At 41.3% G+C, this 18,888-nt stretch overlaps 2 protein-coding genes across 5 annotated transcripts; one reads left to right on the top strand and one right to left on the bottom strand.

Annotated features, from left to right (window-relative positions):
• Window positions 1–2,723: 2,723 nt before the first annotated feature.
• On the bottom strand, window positions 2,724–15,478 carry vamp4 (vesicle-associated membrane protein 4). 2 transcript variants are annotated; one of them, XM_044129679.1, is made up of 9 exons: window positions 15,271–15,478; window positions 12,908–13,024; window positions 11,644–11,745; window positions 10,190–10,236; window positions 9,303–9,353; window positions 7,916–8,016; window positions 4,679–4,758; window positions 3,984–4,035; window positions 2,724–3,888 (listed from the first exon to the last, which is right to left on the bottom strand). In XM_044129679.1, exons 2-9 carry the CDS (start codon window positions 12,908–12,910, stop codon window positions 3,860–3,862), a joined length of 465 nt encoding a protein of 154 aa, XP_043985614.1. In that variant the 5' UTR covers window positions 12,911–13,024; window positions 15,271–15,478; the 3' UTR covers window positions 2,724–3,859. The 2 variants fall into 2 exon arrangements, with proteins under 2 accessions (XP_043985614.1, XP_043985615.1); XM_044129680.1 differs by lacking the exon at window positions 12,908–13,024 and having other exon boundaries at window positions 15,271–15,310.
• Window positions 15,393–17,295, top strand: rangrf (RAN guanine nucleotide release factor). 3 transcript variants are annotated; one of them, XM_044129678.1, is made up of 4 exons: window positions 15,438–15,530; window positions 16,269–16,422; window positions 16,533–16,944; window positions 17,020–17,295. In XM_044129678.1, exons 3-4 carry the CDS (start codon window positions 16,558–16,560, stop codon window positions 17,140–17,142), a joined length of 510 nt encoding a protein of 169 aa, XP_043985613.1. In that variant the 5' UTR covers window positions 15,438–15,530; window positions 16,269–16,422; window positions 16,533–16,557; the 3' UTR covers window positions 17,143–17,295. The 3 variants fall into 3 exon arrangements, with proteins under 3 accessions (XP_043985612.1, XP_043985613.1, XP_043985611.1); XM_044129677.1 differs by having other exon boundaries at window positions 15,393–15,530; window positions 16,288–16,422; window positions 16,533–17,295; XM_044129676.1 differs by having other exon boundaries at window positions 16,533–17,295.
• Window positions 17,296–18,888: the final 1,593 nt, after the last annotated feature.

Genomic DNA, 18,888 nt, shown 5'->3' with positions numbered 1-18,888 from the left:
CTGCATGAAGATGACAAGAGAGCTACTGCAGGCAAGACATTAACATTTTAACATTATCTTCAAAAGTCTTGGATCATCTCTTTAATAATTCACAGCTGTTTAGTTCGGAAACATTGACTTATACTCTGATAAACGTACAAAGTGATTGTCAGCCTTAATTTTGTCAATATCCCAAGTTGTTGTACTTGCTAGAGCAGTCTGACACAGAGAAACATCTTTGCCATTACACAGGTTGAGTTTTTTTTTTTTTTGGTTTGTTTTGTTTCTGCTATTGTTGAGTGAATCTGAAATTAATCTCTGTCATCAAGTTAGTTGTTGGCCTCTGAAACCTTTTATTAGTCAGCATAGTATTACTATTTTCCAGTGCAAGGCTCTATTTATTTTCTAAAATACACGTGAAGCCCAAGTACTGCCAACCCTGCTACTGTCCCTGCTTTGTAGTATCATAATGAGAATATGCATATTTGTATTTTTATCACAACCTTTCTGTAACCTGAGCTGTGAAATGTAATAGACCAGGGACTTATTCATCGGTGTCAAAGTGTCAGGCCAGTGCTCTCGAATGCTGGTTGGCGCATTGTCCACTCTCGTCTCCCGGTAAATTGACTCACTTTTATGTGACTCATATAACCATCACTATGCCCGGAATCTGAGGTCATCCAGTCGGAGGATCAAAACATCCTCTGCTGCCAGCGCGGGTGTGTTTGTGTAAGGCAGACAGGAAAAAGACCGTCTCATTTATGGGTTATAGTAAAATCTGTCTAAACCACACAGGTACTGACCCAAGGCAAGCTCTTTCAATAACAAATGCGGCGCTCACAGTGAAAGGAAAGCGCTGTCACTATTATTTTTAAACATTTTATGGAAAGAATAATCCGACCCTCGTTGGTTCCCGAAATGAGGCACCTCAAATGACCAATATCACATTATATCCTACACGCTGTTTTTATCTAATAATTAAAAAAAATACAAAATAAAAATGCAAAAGTCTATAAAAAGGGAAAGGAAGAAGTAAGTAAGTACTCACTGTTTCCAAAGAAATTTGGAGGGTAGGGAGCAGTCATGTGCAGCTTGTAAAATCCACAGAGTAAGTAAAGATATGCTGGTGGTCATTGGCTCGGGGAGTTTATGAGCGTTCACGTGCGGTAACTCAAAGCAGACAAGAAAAATGACATCTATGATTGATGCTGTCCATCAGTTTGGAAACTATGCGATTGTCAATAAACAAAGAAAAATTGACAAACTTTCCAAGAGTTGACAGGAAGATATGCAAATGATCTGATTAGAAAGGAATTCAGCAAGACGCTCCTGAGCTCAGATGCTGGCCTGTGGTTTTTAGAGGCTCTCCTTGTGCATGTCCGTCTTCTCCTGAAGGACAATGAAGTAGCTATATCACCTTCAGTTGTCATTAAAATCCAACAGGACTTAAAAATAAATTTGCTGTTGCAATTTAATGCCTTCATATTGGGCCTCTGCCTCTTTAAGAAGTTCCTGCTCTTTCCAGAACTCTGCGTTCAGCAAGTCATCTCAACAGCGTTCTTCTATCAAGGCTTTACAAATATTCATGGGAGCACTGGATATAGTAGTGGCTCATACCAGGAGGTCAGAAGACGCGCAGCTCCACCAGGTGTTGGCTAATTGCTGCTGGCTAGTCTGGAGGAGCAGAGTGAGGGGAGTCGAAATCCCTGAAAACTGTAGGTCTGTGGAGGAGATGTGTATTGAAGGTGCCGCTTGGTTCCCCCAAGCGTTTTACAAACCTGAATGGTTGCCAAGGGAAATTTTTACAAAGATTTTACAAACAGGTATGAAATGTTTTTGATTAGGGGACAACTCTATAACAAAAGTCAACTTTGTTATAATGCCCCTTTAACCATGGCAGACTGGGAGATGCCTTGCATGCAACACCCCGTCCAATGAGTTGAGATTAATTTAAGGCTTTTAACACATCTTTATCACGACTTTCCATAAATATGGCTAGCATTGTATGCACAATCAAAACCCGTCATAAATTCAGTTACCATTTCAGCACTCATTTAACATGCTGAACTTTAGGAACTGGTAAGGATCAAAAGGTCTTTAATATGTGCCAGTCCATGAAACCTTAGACCTGAAAGAAGGTCTGCTTACTTTGAGTTTCTTTGACCTATGACCTTTCTGCAGTGTTGCTGACTTATAGGTGCTGGTGCAGCCAGGGGGGAGGGGTTCTGAACAGCTTTGCCTATGCCTGCTTTAATCAACATCCAAACAATGCGTAGCGGATTAAATTACCGCTTCGACTTCGGAGCGGAAACAAAGCCATCGTTCCTGTTGTGTGCATCAGTACCAGATGTGACCCCTAATGTCCAGCCGCCATATATCAGCAAAGCAAATTGTCCCTTGAGGCCAGTTTAATGTCTGTTCCTGCAGTGGAGTTGGGCAGTTCTGGCTCGGTGCGGGGCAATGTGTGTGTGTGTGTGTGTGTGTTTGTGCCTGCAGTACTGGGAGGAAGAAAGGCCGAGGGTCTGTCAGAGCAATAACGCTTCATGGGCTCCAGACCTCTCAACTTTAATGCCATCTGGAGACTCCGTGATGCCAGTAAAGTCACGAGCCAGCAACAGTCGGATAAATGAGGAGATAAAAGTCCTACAATTTTGCAAGCTCTGCAAGCTTTTGGACACTTAACCTGCGCTTAAAACTGTAGGGATGGCATGACGATTGTTTCTGGGTTTTGTTTTTTTTTTTTTTTACTTCATCCACTTTTTCCTATTGCTGATTCTAGTTCAAACCAGAACAAACCAGACATATTGCCCTTTAATATCACTTTATTCCAGAGCAAAAGGAATCACAGTCTTCCAATGCAATGCCACAGAGTACTGTACAGTATCGTTACAGAATCCATATTTACAGCTGAAATAAGTTACACAAAAATAATCCAATTACCATGTAGACTTTAACCAATCACAACTACACCTATGGTTTCCATTCACATTACATAAGACCTTCCATCTCAGTCATAACAGTACAGAGATAAACCGTCCCCCTCAGTAGCAAGTACCAGCACTTATACAGAACTTCATAAACCAAAAATAATAGTGACAACTTAAGAGGGAAAGTAAGCAAAAAGCAGCTTTAAACCGAACAGAACTGTTTGCCGAGTTGGGAGTAAATTGAAAGCCTGAACAGCTGTGATCAAAGGAGCCCAGAGATCAGCACAGTCCTGCAGGAAGTAAAAAGTTTAGAGCACAGAACGGTGAACAGACATTCAGAATGTGGCTGTTTTGGTTTCCCATTGTTCTGTTCTTCACATTAAAATTAAAAAAAAAAGAACCTCAGATGAGACTCAGATGTCTTCTCGCTTTGTGCGGGAGAGAATTTTAAAAATGTGCTTTGTACTACTTAGGTGTCCCCTTTAAAAACCGTCTCTCCTGTTGGTGTTTGAGATGCACATGTGGGAAGACACCAGAGGTTCATCTGCTCGGAGTTTACAGCCTCTTCATGCGAGGCTGCTGCAGCAGATTCACAGGAGATAAACTAATGCAGACTGTCGGATTCCCCCGGTCCTGGAGAATTTATCTGAGATGCAACACGAAGGACAAAGGCCCAAAACCCCCAGTGCCTGTGATAAGTGTCGTGGCACGAAGCGCTCCCTTTACACGGAGAACAGGGTCAAAACACAAGTCAATGTTTTTGCTTTCCCTTAACTTCATCGAGCAGAACTGATCTCGGATCAGGACGTGACTGTAAGATCTGAACTGAGGGTGAAGAGGAGAACTCTGAAGATGGTTTGGACAGCGTCCCGGTGAGTGCCGGATGAGATGATGCAGGTCGGCCGGGGCAGGGGGGGGAAACGAGGAGGAACGGTCCACCTCATCCTCATCGGTCACTTACGATATCGAAGGATTACTGGAACTGGAAAACAGAAGAGAGGCGTAACATTACAGGATATAACTACATGTTTGTAGATTTCAACACTGCTGAAGTTTATGAGACATTCAAATACTCACTGATGATGATCAGCAGAAGAGCGACAACTACCAGTGCAATAATCATCTTCATCTGTTGGGGAAATAAAATTATATAACATTTGTCTCAAAACAAAATGTGGACAAAAGCCAACGCAGACATGGAGCCTTGCAGAAGTCTTCAGATAATTAAGGCCAACGCAGATCGTTGTATAATAACTGGAAAGTGATGCATGGTTTACAGTTTTGACCCTTTATTCAATACTTTTAGAGACTCAAAATGTTTCCTGTTCTTTGCAAAACGGCTGATTGAGATTGGATTCAGAGCATCTGTGAACATCAAGATATAACATCAAGACTTGCCACAGATTCTCAACTGGATCCCCACATCATGATGCTGCCGCCACCATGGCCCACCATAGTAAGTTCAGTGTTAGTTTTTCACCACACAGTTGTAAGAGGAGGTGCAACCCTCCTCTTACTACCCTCATTCCTTTCTGGCTTTATTTAACACACACAAATCATTAGGTCAGGTTTTTTTTTAAAGATCAGTGATCAGCCAGAAAACTGCAATTGGTGCTTGTAGTCCAGAGAAAGTTCCTTTTTGATGTGGCTAGAGCACATTCTACCACATGCTTGCTGGGCACCCTACATGACGGGTTAAAATCAGGGACATTTTTATTTATTTTTTTTTTACGTTTGTATGCAGATAGTTTGAAAACAGGCAGATACCCCACCTTCGTGTCTCTCCACCACATCCTCCTGTGCAGCTGTTTGGCTCGGCTGCTGAACGCAGACGCATGGTCCGACAAGCTCTCTGCACCACGATGCGACCGGGGAGCCCACAATGAGAGACAACAGAACAAAAAGGACAAGTCAGTCACCGGGGAAAAAAACAACAACAAACAAACAGGTTTCACTCAAGGCGTTAGATACACCGGCTTTACTGCTCTGGGTAGATGCGACATCTTTTAAAGACAGCTCTTTTGGAACGGGCTCATACATTTCCAAAATAGCAACATTTCCTCCAGCTCGCCCCCGCGCTGCGGTCTGTTTCTGCGATATCGTTGTTAAAGTGGTGTCTCTGAATGTTAACAGGAGGGTTACGGCTCCCTAGCGTGCGGCGCTGCTCACCCTCTCTCGCTTTTTGTTTTTTTTTTGCGTCTGCTGTTTCCATCTCCGCGTGCCTGTTTACGACTCGTCGCTACTACAAAGCGGCGCGCCCACACAGGGGCTTCTGGGAAGACGCTCGTTAATCCCAAGGGAATTTGACGACGGGTCACCTGCCCGCGCGAGGTGTCAGCCGGAGCGCCGCGCGCAAAGGATGGGACTCGCGGTCGAGACGGGCCGCAAAGTCACAAACGCGTCGCATAAACAAGCAGAGAAGAACGTCCTCCAGATGTGCACCGTTGTTTTGGCAGGCGGGTCAACATGACAGAGCGGAGCGCCTGTGTAACATCTGTGTGTTTGAGTGTGTTGACGATGCACGAGACAGGAAACAAACACGTGGATTTCAGCATCGTGTCTTCATCAGCGAGGTGAAACAACCGTGGTCGCTCTGATTGGAGCCTGGCTAGCGCGTCAGTGTTATGCAACGGAGGGAAGACAACACAGCAGAGAGAGAGCTAGAGTCCTTAAGAGTTTTCAGATGGACAGCTGGGAAATCACTCAGAACCTGAACATAAAGTGAACAGCGCGTATTTACACAGAGACATCTACTCACTACAAGGGAAAGTGTCTTTAATCAACCATGTCAAGCTGTAATGTATAATCAATTATTTTCTATTCGAGACTATAAGAAAACACTTAAAAGGGGGCTCCTTCACGATCTGATTAAGTGGCACTTTCTTGGAGCAAAGGAACAACTATTTGAAAGAAATGCCATTCACTTCATAACACACACCTGTTCTGCTGCTCATTTAAAAACACCATGTAGGCATTTACAAGTTCAGTATTATGTGTAAAGTTGCAGAGTATTTAGGTAGAAAGCTGAAAAGACGATTCTATTTTGGTTCTGATGCTGTTGATCATCTCGTACCTCTTCACTGTTTGTCTTTGTTTTACTGAAGATAAACAGTGATGCTGACTTGACCTGCGGGGTGCCTCAGGGGCTAGTAGTTGGACCTGTTTCTTCCTTTTCTCTCTGTACCTCTTGTGTTTCTTACCACTGCTACGCTGGTGACACACAGATTTACCCTTCCCTAAAGCCAGATGATCTTCCAACTCTCAAGAGCTCCACACTCATGCATAGCAGATATTAGCAAATTTGGAACAGCTTTCCAACAAAATCTGTTTCTGGGGACCATTAAACCATCATTAAGGTAATAAAATAATGTTTTCTGTTATTGTTGGACCGGATTCTAGTGCAGACGCCTCACAAATGCATCACACTTTTTACCTTGTGACGACTTTAATTGCCTCCAACTGACTGGATCTGTTCTGACTTTCTGTACAAACAGTTTTTTTTAAGTGGATTCTCACTCAATGATACTTGCTAAAAGAAATTACAAAAAAGTATTTCTTGGTGTATTTCAGCCAATATCTAATCAGTCTATTTATATAGGAAAATGGGGACAAGCAGATATGGCTACATAGATCTAGTTAAACTAAAGCCAAGGATCAGGAAATACAAAAAAAAAAAAAAATTGTGCTCAAATGTTTTGTCGCTTAGAGAAATACTGTCTCGGTGTTCTTATATCTTTTTGTCATATGTTCTTACTGTATACTGAAGTCCTATAATAGTTGTTTGAGAACTTTAAAGGGTTTTCATTAAAAGTTATTTCTGTCAATATTTACAGATTTGGTTTTTCTTTTCTCTTTTGGAGGTGTGGCCACACGTTCTTAATATGATGAAGATGTGAAGATTTTCCTGGCCTCCCCTCAAAAGCGTCCGTGTTTTGATCTCCGAACCATTTATGACTTTTTTTCTTTTTTTTGCTTTGTTACATGCTGTTCCCTTACGCATAAAAACAAGCGTCCTCCATCGCCAGGTTTTTACTGGATGTGTGAGCGAGACGGTTCCCGTCGAATGGGAGGCGCTCCCACTCTCATTAAATCCATCATGACACCAAACAGGTCATTCACCTCTTCGTCTGCAGACAGTTTCCCTCAATAATTTTCCACATTTCCTGAACAGATGCTCCCCGTCCCCGAGAAAATTAATTTTACCTCCAACCAATCAAATCCTGGTTCTTTCTACAGAATCTCAAAAATTGTTTCTTTATGCCCGGACGTCGTTTAAAAGTGTCAATCCTGAGCAAGCTCTGCAGTGGTGGCAACCAGATAATCCAGTTGAATGCTCTTAAGAGAAAAAAAAAGCAAAGAGTAGATTTGTAGTAATTATAGTTGAGAAAAGAATGTTTTCAAGGAGAACTTCCTTTGTTCAAGCATTCAATCTGCTCTTCTGCAGTCACTAGAGAATTCGCTCATAGACAAATAGACTTACGAGTCATTAGATCTGGACAGCGTACTGTCTAATTTTAGCTGCTTGTAACACTGCGGCCCCTATTTAACTCTCTATGTCCGAGGCATTGTTCTGTTCATTCTGCACAGAGAGGTCAAGGTGGTCCCAAGGACAAAAACAGGACTCGACCCAGCATGACGAATCCTAAATCAGGCAGATAATGCTCTAAAATCCGGCATCTTTTGCAGTAGTTGTAACATCAACTACTGCCTGGTAATTTGAGGATTTTGTTTTCTTCCTTTCCGACGAATAACCCTAATTATATTAATTGTGTTTTTCTCTTCAATTGGAAGCACATTGCCGAGAGTCCCAGTCCCACTCGAGTGTTCCCTTGATGCCGCTGCACGCCCTCAGGGTCCGACAGCTCTAATTGCAAAGTAAATGTTAGTAAAAAAACACCACCGATGCTCTCTCTGTGGAGTTGATTCAAGTGGATGAAAAGCACCAACGTCCCATGCACGCGCAAAAACCAGAAGGGGTATGTGACAGAAGGTGTGACGCTGCGACTCACCGGACTTGTCCTGCAGGTCATCGAGGCGTTCGCCCCTCTCTATCACCTTGGAGATGTTCTCCTGCATCACGTCGATCACCTCGTCAACCTGGGACTGCACACTGAGGACACAGATGAAAGCAGGGCCCATATGGAATAATAATAATAATAATAAAGTATATTTGTTGCACAAATCAAGAGTTATTGCCCTGTTGAAAAAGAAGCACTAGCACTTCTGATTACCCCAGATCTACTGTATTAACATTTTGAGGATTCAAATTAAAATTAAACTGAAATAATTTTCTCTTTATGTGATGTCATGCAAAAGCAGATGCATAAAAGACTCCAGACAGGAATTGGGTTGGGGGTGGGAAGGTTGGCATAAGAAAACAGGCCGCCGTCGCAAACACCTGAGGAATTTAACGGCTCAGGTTCAGACGGGTTGAAAGCCTGCAATTCTTACACAGGACATTCCTGCACTCAGTATTGACGGCGTCTAATTTCACGTGGGCACGACTGCGACAGACGGCGAGGTATGGAGCGAGCGTGAAGAAACAGCTTCACGTGCCAGACGGCCTCAACAATGACCTCCTCTGTTCTCCGGCTGTCTGCGAGGCGCTGGTGAAGATCGAAACAGAGCCTGCGCGCCAAATTCTCTTGCACAATCTCCCAACAACCGGCCACTTCTGGTAAACACGTCGGAGCCGCGGTTACGTAACGGCAGCTTCAAAAAGAGTGGAGCCTCCGCCCCGGCCCCCCGGTGTTTTACAGGGTTCGTACACTTTTCCCACAGTAAAAGCCAAGCGTTTTCAAGTGTTTTCAAGGCAGCTTTTCAGACTTTTCCAGCACCACCAGGGTCTGGAGATAAAAAAAATAAAAAAACAGTACAAATGAACTAAAAAAAAAAAAAAAAAAAAGATAGTTTCAATTCACTGATTATTCTTCTATATGGCTTCGTTTAATACCGTTATTGATAATATCTTGTTGATAGTATTCCACATTCTACAGCCGAGACAAGATTTGAAATGTGTCTCTTTTGCACACGTGACTGGTCCAAGAAAACTACAAAAAAAAAAATTATAAAAAAATCTCGTGCTACAATTTTTGACATTTTTCAAATAGAAATAATTTTGGCAATTCTAACAGGCCTAAAGCAGGAGATGTTTGGTGCGATTTAACTTCACACACCGAGAAAAAAAAAATGTATGTGTCCTTTTATTATCCTTCAAATACAGTATTTGTTTTCAGCTGCTAACAGCAGGTACTATCAAGCACTTTCAAGGACTTTGTACAGAAACCAAGCACTTTCCAAATCTATATAACACCTAATTGAAATGTAACCATTTTCAGGGATTTTAAAAACACATGCATATCCTGTTTTTAGCTGCGATGAGTAATCCGTACTTACTGCTTCATTTTGTCATTCTGAGGTCCAAATCTGGGTCCGGTTGGACCTCTCCTGAAAAAAAAAACAACAAAAAAAAAACAATGTTAAGGGAGTTAAAGTTACCAGGTAATGTTTGAGTCGGGTCACTCAGGAAATCTAAACTGCACTCTAAGATTAAGAACTGAGGTGCACAAGAATTTAGCTATTGTGGATTTCCTCCCATTCTACTAATATTTGGTTAAAATTCCAAACTAAAATGAGATAAACCACTAATTTTCAGCGGGGTTCAGCGCGTCGGGTCCCCCTGCTGTCCTGGTGGAACACACACTTCTCTTCTTATTCACACAGAATAAAACATTTCAGATAGCCCTCCGGTCTTTATTTTGTCCAATTGTTTCATGTTCATGTGCTCAGGGTTTCTGCAGGTTTCACCAACTCAAACTTACTGCTTTTTAAGACCCCCTACAAATGGAATTTAAGACCTCCATCTCCACAGAAATGTACCATCTCAGTGGTAAAGCATCTCGCAGCATCTTCAAGTTGGCAACAGGCTTAACGTTTGGTAGGTTGTTTTTTTGTTTTTGTTTTGTTTTGTTTGTCCCAGTTTCGACTGCATGAGTGACACTTGGACACATAGCTGTGAGCTCCAACTGGAAAACTACTCCGAACTGGTTTTGGAACAGATCAAACAGGATAGCGGTTCGTATCTGGAAAAGGGCCTGATCTCAACTCTATTGAACGTTCACAGGCTTTGCTCTTCACTGAAAAGCAAACAATTTAAACGAGTTCCACAATTGTGATGAAAACTGAACAAATATCCAGTTAGGCTCATGCCAGGAACTGGTTGATGGCTGCAAAAAAACAAACAAACAAACAAACAAACAACATATATTCCAACAAAAACTCACAGAAAAAAGTCTTCCTCTTCATCAGAGTCTTCCTCCAGCAGATTCCTCTGTCGAAAAAAGAAAAATATTGCGGCTCAGATAAAGATAGGATCAAGACGAGGAGTCCTTAGAGTTGAGAAAACTGATATAAAAAACACTATTTCAATATATATGTTTCCTTTCTTATTAACATGAATAAGTTCAGCTTAGAGTTGAATAGATTACCACCTGCTTATGTGGATTTTTTGGTTTCGGGACACTACCGCGCACGCAGCATCCCGTCTGTTTGGTGGATGATGGGGCGTGGTTCGTGCGAGGCGCCTATTGCGGATGCTGCTGATGCAGGAACAGAAACATTTCCGTACAATACGGCTGAAATAAGCGATCAATAGGAAACTCTTTCCTCTTGCGCTCTGAAGGCAACGCCAATAGTGAGATCAATCTGTGATGACTGGATGTCATCTGTGCAGCTGTGCGTGCCAAAGCTCGATCGCCCTGAACGTCGTCTAAGTCCGAGCAAAAAACAGTCAATATGCTGGGAAGTCAAAGTTAATCCATCTCAATTAAAGTAAGAAAAATAGAAAAATGTTGCGATCTTAAAGTTGATTATTCTCCTAAGGCACAATCTTGGCCCAAAGCCTCTGATTGCTTTAATCTGGACACACAGTGTTTTTGTGTAAAATCCTATTCAGAGGGGGGAAAAAAACTAAACAAAAAGCTGCATTAAATAATCATAGGAGCGGACGGATGAAGAAAAACAAAACTCAGCTCTGCTTGGATGGAGTTTCTTTTATGAGTAGTTTTAACTCATAACATCCCATTTATAGAAGCTGCAGCCACTACCATCGTCTTCCAAGTATGTCAATGCTACAAAGAGCAGAGAGAGACGAGGAAGGACCCGCATACCTTATCAGACGTCCAACATTACACATTCTACACACGCTTCATTTCCTTTGCAGGTCATCTGCAAGAAATCCGAAAAGACGGCGGGCGCGTGATCACAAAGCCCTTTGTGAGTGCGAGGGCAAACGCTCTCCTTCTGGCGCGACCTCTGACCCGGTACCGGAGATGCGAGGAGAACTGGTAGTAATTATCAGAAGCAGAAAACTAGAAGGAGAGGAGAATGTTACGCAAGCGTCCGACCCTCAACCGCCCCCTTCACAGTAATCGTGGCTTTGATCTGAGTTAAAAACAACATAAAAGAAGAAGGGATGGGTGAGGAAGAGCTGGCGGGACAGGATGAGCAGCCTGATGAGGAGCAGACATTTGACCACGAGACTTTCTGGAGACTCCACCATGCTGCCAATATTTTTATTGCTTGTTTGCTGTTTAATCTAAACCGTGATTTCTATTTATTCCAGCTCCCTCTTCCATCACCGTGTGGGTTTGCTTCTGTCACTCCTTGTTTACTCGAGCCCTCCTGACAAACCAGAACCCCAAGACGCGTCATTTTTTCCACTGCGTCTGGACCTCACCCTCTCGCTGCGGACGGATCCGGTGACCTCGTCGTCGTTGAGGTGTCGCTTAAACTTGGGGGGCATGTTGTCTTCGGGCTGCTCCTGCCGTTCTGGCTCCCTCTGTAGGACAGGAGGAGAAGATCACCAGTTTGAACAGAAAAGAGGGAGAGAACGGTTTTGATGGTTTCCATCCTCCAACAAGAGAAAACGAGTTAGCTGTCAGCGCTGCCAATTGATCTACCTAAAATATAAACATCAACTTATGAAGTCAATTATTCAAAGGGGCATCTCAAGAAATTACATTATAAAAAAAGGCAGAACCAGGATTTCCTGAACACCTCTCTGAGAGGTTTTGCTGTTATATATGCTAAAGGCTTTCCAATAAAATGTATGCTAAAATTTGATATTTCAGTATTAAATTATTATTTCTTTGTCTTTTGTCATATTTTGCCTTAATAATCAAATTAATCAAAAACAATAAATCAATAGCAATATACATAATAATAGATACTTGATCAATATAACTAACTGACTGACTCACTCACTCACTCACTCACTCACTCACTCACTCACTCACTCGCTGTATACCTGGCGCAGCAGCAGTTTCAGGTTTTGCCACCGCGCCACATAGCTGCTTAAAATAATAAAATACAACAAACAGGAAAGGTCGTGACACCATTTTGGTAGTATATCCAATATTCAAAACAAAAAACTAATCAATAATTACCAATATCGATTGATATTAAATGCTTATATTTGGCACGTTTTTCAGCCTAACCTTTCCAATGAGTGACCAATGAGTCACTATATTATGTATTACATAAGTATAGTATATAAACTGAAATATGTTATCTTTTTGCTGATATTCTCAGAATTTGAATGAATTTGTATAGCTTTAAAATTATTTTGAATTTGACATTTTTCTGACAGATTTATAACTAAGATTTACTGGTTATTAAAAAAGGAAATGTCATCACTGCTCTGGATGCCACTGGGCCAAAAAAAAACAAAAACATTCTACGATGCGGATCTGGAAAACACGCTGTCCTTCCAAAAACACATCCTTGAATCTCAGTTTGGGTGCTATGTCATTCCAAAGAGGCGGCTCAGGGGGAGAACACACAAACACAACTCAATAAAATCCCTCTGTGACACTGAGCTAAAAAACATGTGACCCAATAACAACAGGCAATCATCTGAGGGGCGGGGAAGCATCCACACACACACACACACACACACACACACATCACCCCATTTCTCACTGCGACAGTAAGACTTGTACCATTGATTCCGGTTAAGTCTGATACTTTCTTAACGTCCGTTTCTGGCGTTGCGTTTGGAAAAAAACCAGCCTTTCCCCAGCCAAGAGAGCAGAGGGGAGGAGAAGCAGGGGACAGATCTGAAGAAAGTGAAGAAACACAGAGAGAAACAGGAGACTGCAGACTGAGCGAAAGGGACAATTTACAGAGACAAATGGACTAATTCAACGAACGTCTTTGGAAGCTGCTACCAATGAAAAACACTGCAGAATTCACATCAAAGCACACATATTTTTTTAGCTAAACTTTGACAAAAATGGCTTAATAATTAGGCTGGTAAAATAGTAATAATTATGAGGGGGCTTATAGATAATAGTCTTAATTAAATGGAACGAGAGAACAGAGTTTCCACACATCTTTCATTTGAGATTTGTATCTAAAACAAATTAAGTGAGAACATTGGGAAGCACGAATTGTCTAAAAGTGCTGTCAGCCTGCTGCGCTTTCCCCTGAATTATTATTCAGCTTCGTTAATGTAATTTCCCTTGAGAATCAACGAAGAATTACTGACTCGAAGTTGAACTGAATAAGTATTTATGGAAACATTTAGACGAGGGGTTCCCATCTCCAGTCCTCAAAAGCCAACGTGCTGCTTCAACCCGACTGAATAAATGGATGAATCCCCTGCGACGCATGCTGCCAAGTTCTGCACAGGCCTGACGTCCCCACCGAACCAGGAAAACATAAAAACATGCAGGACTCTTGAGAACTGGAGTTGGACACTCTTGGTTTGGATGCCTGTGTGTGTTAATGGGCAGCCTCTTTCACATGCAATTGTGAAGATGTCAATATCTAAAGTGCATTAAAATTAAACGAATAAACTCAGAAATTCCTCACGTAGTGCATCCTGCAAGATGCATGGACATGTCCGTCTCTATTATCGTGTTTTAAATAAATGTAATAGAAAGACGTTGTCTTCTGTTTTGAGTTCATTCTCATTTAATGTTTTGAGTAATATTGATTAGCAATGCTCACATATGAGCAGTAAAGGACTGTGGGATGTTTAACTGAAGTAAATAAGTAATGTCAGCAATGTGGTCATTTTTCATGGTGGCAAAAGAGTACAGAAACATATACAATAGAAATAACAGTGGTAAATATCAAATATCAGCCATGATGTCGATATTGGCCTAAATGTTCATATAGGTGCATCACTAGTATTGACAAAGACATAAATAATAAAAGCTCAATTTGATTTATTCTTAGCTTTTATACAATAATGTATTTGTTTATTTAATAGTTAAATCAGTGTATTAAAAATACACTTTCAAATTTAAAATATTCCTAAAAAATAAATAAATAAAGTCCTACAAATTTTTTCCATTTTTGTAGGAATATTTGAAAAAACAGAGCTACTCAATATCATGAAAACATCCCATTCTGATGTTACTATTGAATATTGTGATGACGATATTGTTTACAAGAAGTTCAACTGGATGTTTTCACAATCTCTCTGAGACTGAGGTGACCGCTCCCCAATATCAAGTGAGGGCATAAAGGACAGCAAAAGTTCACCCATGTGGAAAAATACATTATTGGAAAGCAGGACGTTTAGATGTCCCGGATGTCCTACTAAATATTCTATCCATGCACTCTTCTGTGGTTGAGATACCGCAGACTTTGATGACAGATATGACATCTGTCATTAAATGAGAAAAAGATTTAAAATTGTTTTATTTTGATGTTTTCAGCACACAACAATTTTTAGATTTTTTTTTTTTTAAACGAGGTACAAGTTTGTTGTTGCTTCTTAATGTCAAATCCAAACAGCGTTTTCTTTAAAAGATTAAATGATCTGGTGCCAGAGTGACCCTATATTCAAACATCAATTGCCATTTCTCTTTTACGTAAATTTCATTGTCGTTGCTCGTGTCTATCAACTATTATTATAAAGGCACAATCTGCACACATTTCCATTGTGAAGCTGTTATAGCTAGTTGTGTCTTCTTGTAAAGTTTGGGTGGCAGGATGCCTGGAAAGCCCAAAACACATCCTATTAAAAGCAGATAGTACAGCAAGATGATTATTTTTAACCTGCGCAAATCCAGAAACACTGATTTATGTCACATCACACCCATTTCAACTTTAGCTTTTCATGAAGCTTTGTTTATATTACCCTGAAAAATCCCCACTCGAGTCTCGTTTTCTACAACATACGTAACTTATTACAGAACTACCGTAAGAACTAGTCAACTACAAAACCCCGCAGAGTAATTACAATATAATAAACCCATGTGAAACAGGCCGCTTCTTGGCTAAGCTAGGCTAAGCTAGCCTAAGCTAAAGTAGCCTAGGTTAGGCTAAGGATGCCAACGTCACCAGCTACCTGCTGTTTGTCCGGAGATCCGCTGAATCAACTCCTCCACACAGAGCTCCTGTTGCCAGTCCAGAGATTTCACACTTTTAGAGGCCTTATAGATCGCTTTGATTCATTTTACAGGCTGTCCTGAACGATGAGACACCGAAATCATTGTGGATGTTAGAGATGAACCTCCGGTCTCTTTACTCGGTCTGAATCAGCTGACCACAGGCTGACAGGAAGTCGCAAACAGCTGGCTGAGGAGAGATCGCCACCGACTTTTGAGGGTAACAAGATTATTTCCGCCTCTTCTTTCAGTATTGTTTCATATGGTTTTATACGTTCCGGTTCTACCAAATAATGCCTTGATGATTTATTGTTTTTCCTGTGTGGTGGTGACTGAGTGGAGTAAAATAAGCAGAATCGATGGGGTCAACATCGTTCTCAAAAAAATTACTGATGGAGTCTATTAAATCAAAAGTTTTCATAAATTACAAAATTTAGCTCATATATAGTTGTAAAAGTATAAACATATTTCTTTTTAAGTACTCTTCCTTTAAAGCTGCAGGTCTGGAGTCTGATATAATTTCTGATAAATATCTACTATAAGAAATATATTGCTATGTTACCTCCATTTTATTTGTACTTTTAGGTTTTAAAATGAAGAAAAACACGAAACCTTTGCAGGAAAAAAAGTGTAGATACAATTATTTTATGGGATGTTGGTATTTGTGGGAAATTGTGTGGAAGAAAGACATATTAATAAAGTTTCAAACCTAGGCCCAAAGAACTACTTATGGATTTGGAGCCGCAAGTTTCAGAACCCTCCTAGAAGCTGAATAAATAATCCAGAGTCGGATGCTCCTGAATCAAAACTTTTTATTTGTCTGGTTGGTGATGTTTAGGTCACTATCTTAAGCCTCAGGAAATGTTCAAGAGTAAAATCTCAGAAAGCCTTTGATAAAATCTAGGTTTTATATTGCTTTCCTTCCAGACTTAGTTTCAATTTGTGTACTGTTCCTCAGTTTGTCAGATTTTTATCAGCACGTTTGGCGCTCCACGTCCTCCTCGCCTTTAGGGGGCAGCAGAACGCCTGTTGAACACATAGGAACCAAAACACGAAGCAGAGCAAAGTTGGAACCAGAGTGCATGTGGATGTTTTGCACGACTACGCCGCATGTAAGTCAGTGTGTATTTTGGTTTTTAATCCTTTAAACATGTAGTGTTTGTGTGTCTGTAGTCAGTCCGTAATACTCTGCATGTTAGCTGATGTTTCTCTTCCTCGGCAGCTGTTTTTTTTCCCCTAAAAGTGAGATGCAGACCGCAGCAGAAGTGGGCTCTCCTCAGCTTCGCCCTCTGTTTGGCGGAGCTCTGTCGGCTGTCATCCCCTACAACGTCACCGACATTAGCGAGCTGAGGGAGATCCCAGACAACCAGGAAGTGTTCGCCCACCCCCACACCGACCAGAGCCTGATCGTGGAGCTGCTGGAGTTCCAGGGCCAGGTGGCCGACCAGGACGCAGCCAGGTACCACTTTGAGGACATCGCGGGCAGCAACAAAGCTCAGGAGCCAGGAGCCTTCGAAGTGAGTAATGTTGTGGCCCTACCAAAGGCCGAGGTGTCCCTGTCGGAGTGCAGCAGCGCCTGGATGCTCATGGGGACACAGTGTGTGTCCAAGTTCAACGAAGAGGCCAGGAACACGGTGAGCATTCACTTGGGTCTGCTCCGTCTGCCGCAGTTCTCCACAGATATCCTGATCACCTTCAATGACCCGCAGAGCATCAGCCCCGACAGCAGCAGCGCCTCTGCAGCGCAGACACACAGAGAGCCGTGGACCGTGGACAACTTCCGGCGCACTTTACTGTCTCTGACTTTGCTCGACCCTGGCCTGTTTGGCTAGAACTTTCACTTCTTGCACCACCAGACTCTGACTATTTATTTGTTTTCTTTCACACACGTTATAGAAAAGACATGATTTTAATAACTAGAGATCATAGGTGAAATACGGTGTCCTTTTCTTCTGGAAGGCAAATTAAATTCTAATCAAACTTCTTGTCATGTGGTCATAGCTTTGTTATAAATGATGTTTCATGTAACTTTGACCTGTGAATGACTGGCTCGCAAACGTCCCCTTTAACCTCCATCCTATTCAGTATTAAAATCGACACGCTTGTATAATTTTATATACTTTATACATCTGAATAAGCATGATAGAAGTTCATAATTAAAAAGAATAAGATTGGGCGTGCTGTGGTGGCATAGGGGATAGCGCGACCCACGTTTGGAGGCCTTGAGTCCTCGACGCGGCTCTTGCGGGTTCGATTCCTGGATCCGGTGACATTTGCCGCATGTCTTCCCCCTTTCCTGTCAGCCTACTGTCATATAAGGGACACTAGAGCCCACAAAATACCCTCTGGAGGAAAAAAAAAAGAATAAGATGCTTAGAAAAAGCACTCAGTTTGTGGCATGCCAGCTACAGTTGCAAAAGCATCAGTTTGTTGACATTTTGTAAAGCACAAACTTCAGTTTGTTTCCTAGAATCTTATGCAACACACCACCTCACTTTAGTGCATAATTGTTGAGTGAAAGGGAAATTATGTGTTCATTTTCATTTCTATTTCGATGCCATTAAACAAAACCCAGAGCCATTAATTGACTTCAGAAGTAGCATATGCAAGTTATCCTTACTAGAATAACTCCAGTTCTATTGCGAAGGCCTGAGAGGTTTACTACAGAACAAGCAACATCATGAAGATCAAGCAACTTTAGACAGTAAAGGGAGAAAGTTGTGGCAAAGTTTAAAGCCAAGTTAAGTTCTTCATTCCAAATTTTGGACATCTTACAAAGAATTCTTTAAAATATTTAAAAACATAAAAAATTCAAGAACACTGAAATCCTAAAAACTCACAGTTGTCCAAAAAGAAGAAGAAGAACCGCGATGGAAGGTGTTTTGGTCAGATAAGATCAAAATAAAATTTTTGATCAACATGCCAAGCGATGTAAATGTAGAAACACTAACACTGGGCTTTAATTGTATCGTTTATAATTCTAGTTTATTATCACAATAAATTCCAATTAATGTTTAGAAAAAAAAAACTGCCCGAATTGTCAGGATTGTTAGGTTTACTGTTTTCTCCACCATTTGTTCAATGGGATCAATAATGTATTTTTGAATAAATATCAGCAAACTTGAAAATATGATTAAATGCAGCTACTGAGTGCAGATTAATGATACAATTCACAATTCTTTAAAACTCCTAAGGAAGTTTTTTTTTTGTTTTTTTTTACAAATCGGTACGTTTTTCCAAGAGCTGCAGTTGTGTTTGTGGGGCTATAGTTACTGTACCATACCTGAATAAATGTCATAAATAGTTCTAATCATCACTTTTGTTATTATCAAAATAGAACCTTGAACTATCATGATAAAACTTTAAGTCAATATCCCATGGCCCCCCCCCACACTGCCTATGGCGTCATGGTAGCACAATGTTTTTCTTCAGCAAAGACGAGGAAGCTCAGAGTTGACGGGAAGATGGAGCTGAAACATGAGCAGTCCTGTGAGAAACCTGTTTAAGCCTACTTGAAACTTGAGAACGAGGTGGAGGATCTTCTTCTGACTAAACAAACACTAAGCATACAGCCATAG

Source organism: Gambusia affinis, linkage group LG10 (assembly GCF_019740435.1).
Source record: "Gambusia affinis linkage group LG10, SWU_Gaff_1.0, whole genome shotgun sequence".
NCBI classification, from domain to species: domain Eukaryota; kingdom Metazoa; phylum Chordata; class Actinopteri; order Cyprinodontiformes; family Poeciliidae; genus Gambusia; species Gambusia affinis.
The sequence above is the reverse complement of the archived record's forward strand: the minus strand, read 5'-3'. Positions and strand labels throughout refer to the sequence as shown.

What these genes read in the sequence shown, in the direction of transcription:
- vamp4 (XM_044129679.1), bottom strand. An exon ending in GATCCGTCCGCAGCGAGAGG is followed by an intron (nt 10,237 to 11,643) that starts GTGAGGTCCAGA and finishes TTTTTTCGACAG; the next exon opens with AGGAATCTGCTGGAGGAAGA. An exon ending in TCTTCTGCTGATCATCATCA is followed by an intron (nt 3,889 to 3,983) that starts GTGAGTATTTGA and finishes TCTGTTTTCCAG; the next exon opens with TTCCAGTAATCCTTCGATAT.
- rangrf (XM_044129677.1), top strand. Translation starts at nt 16,558, where the DNA reads ATGCAGACCGCAGCAGAAGTGGGCTCTCCTCAGCTTCGCCCTCTGTTT.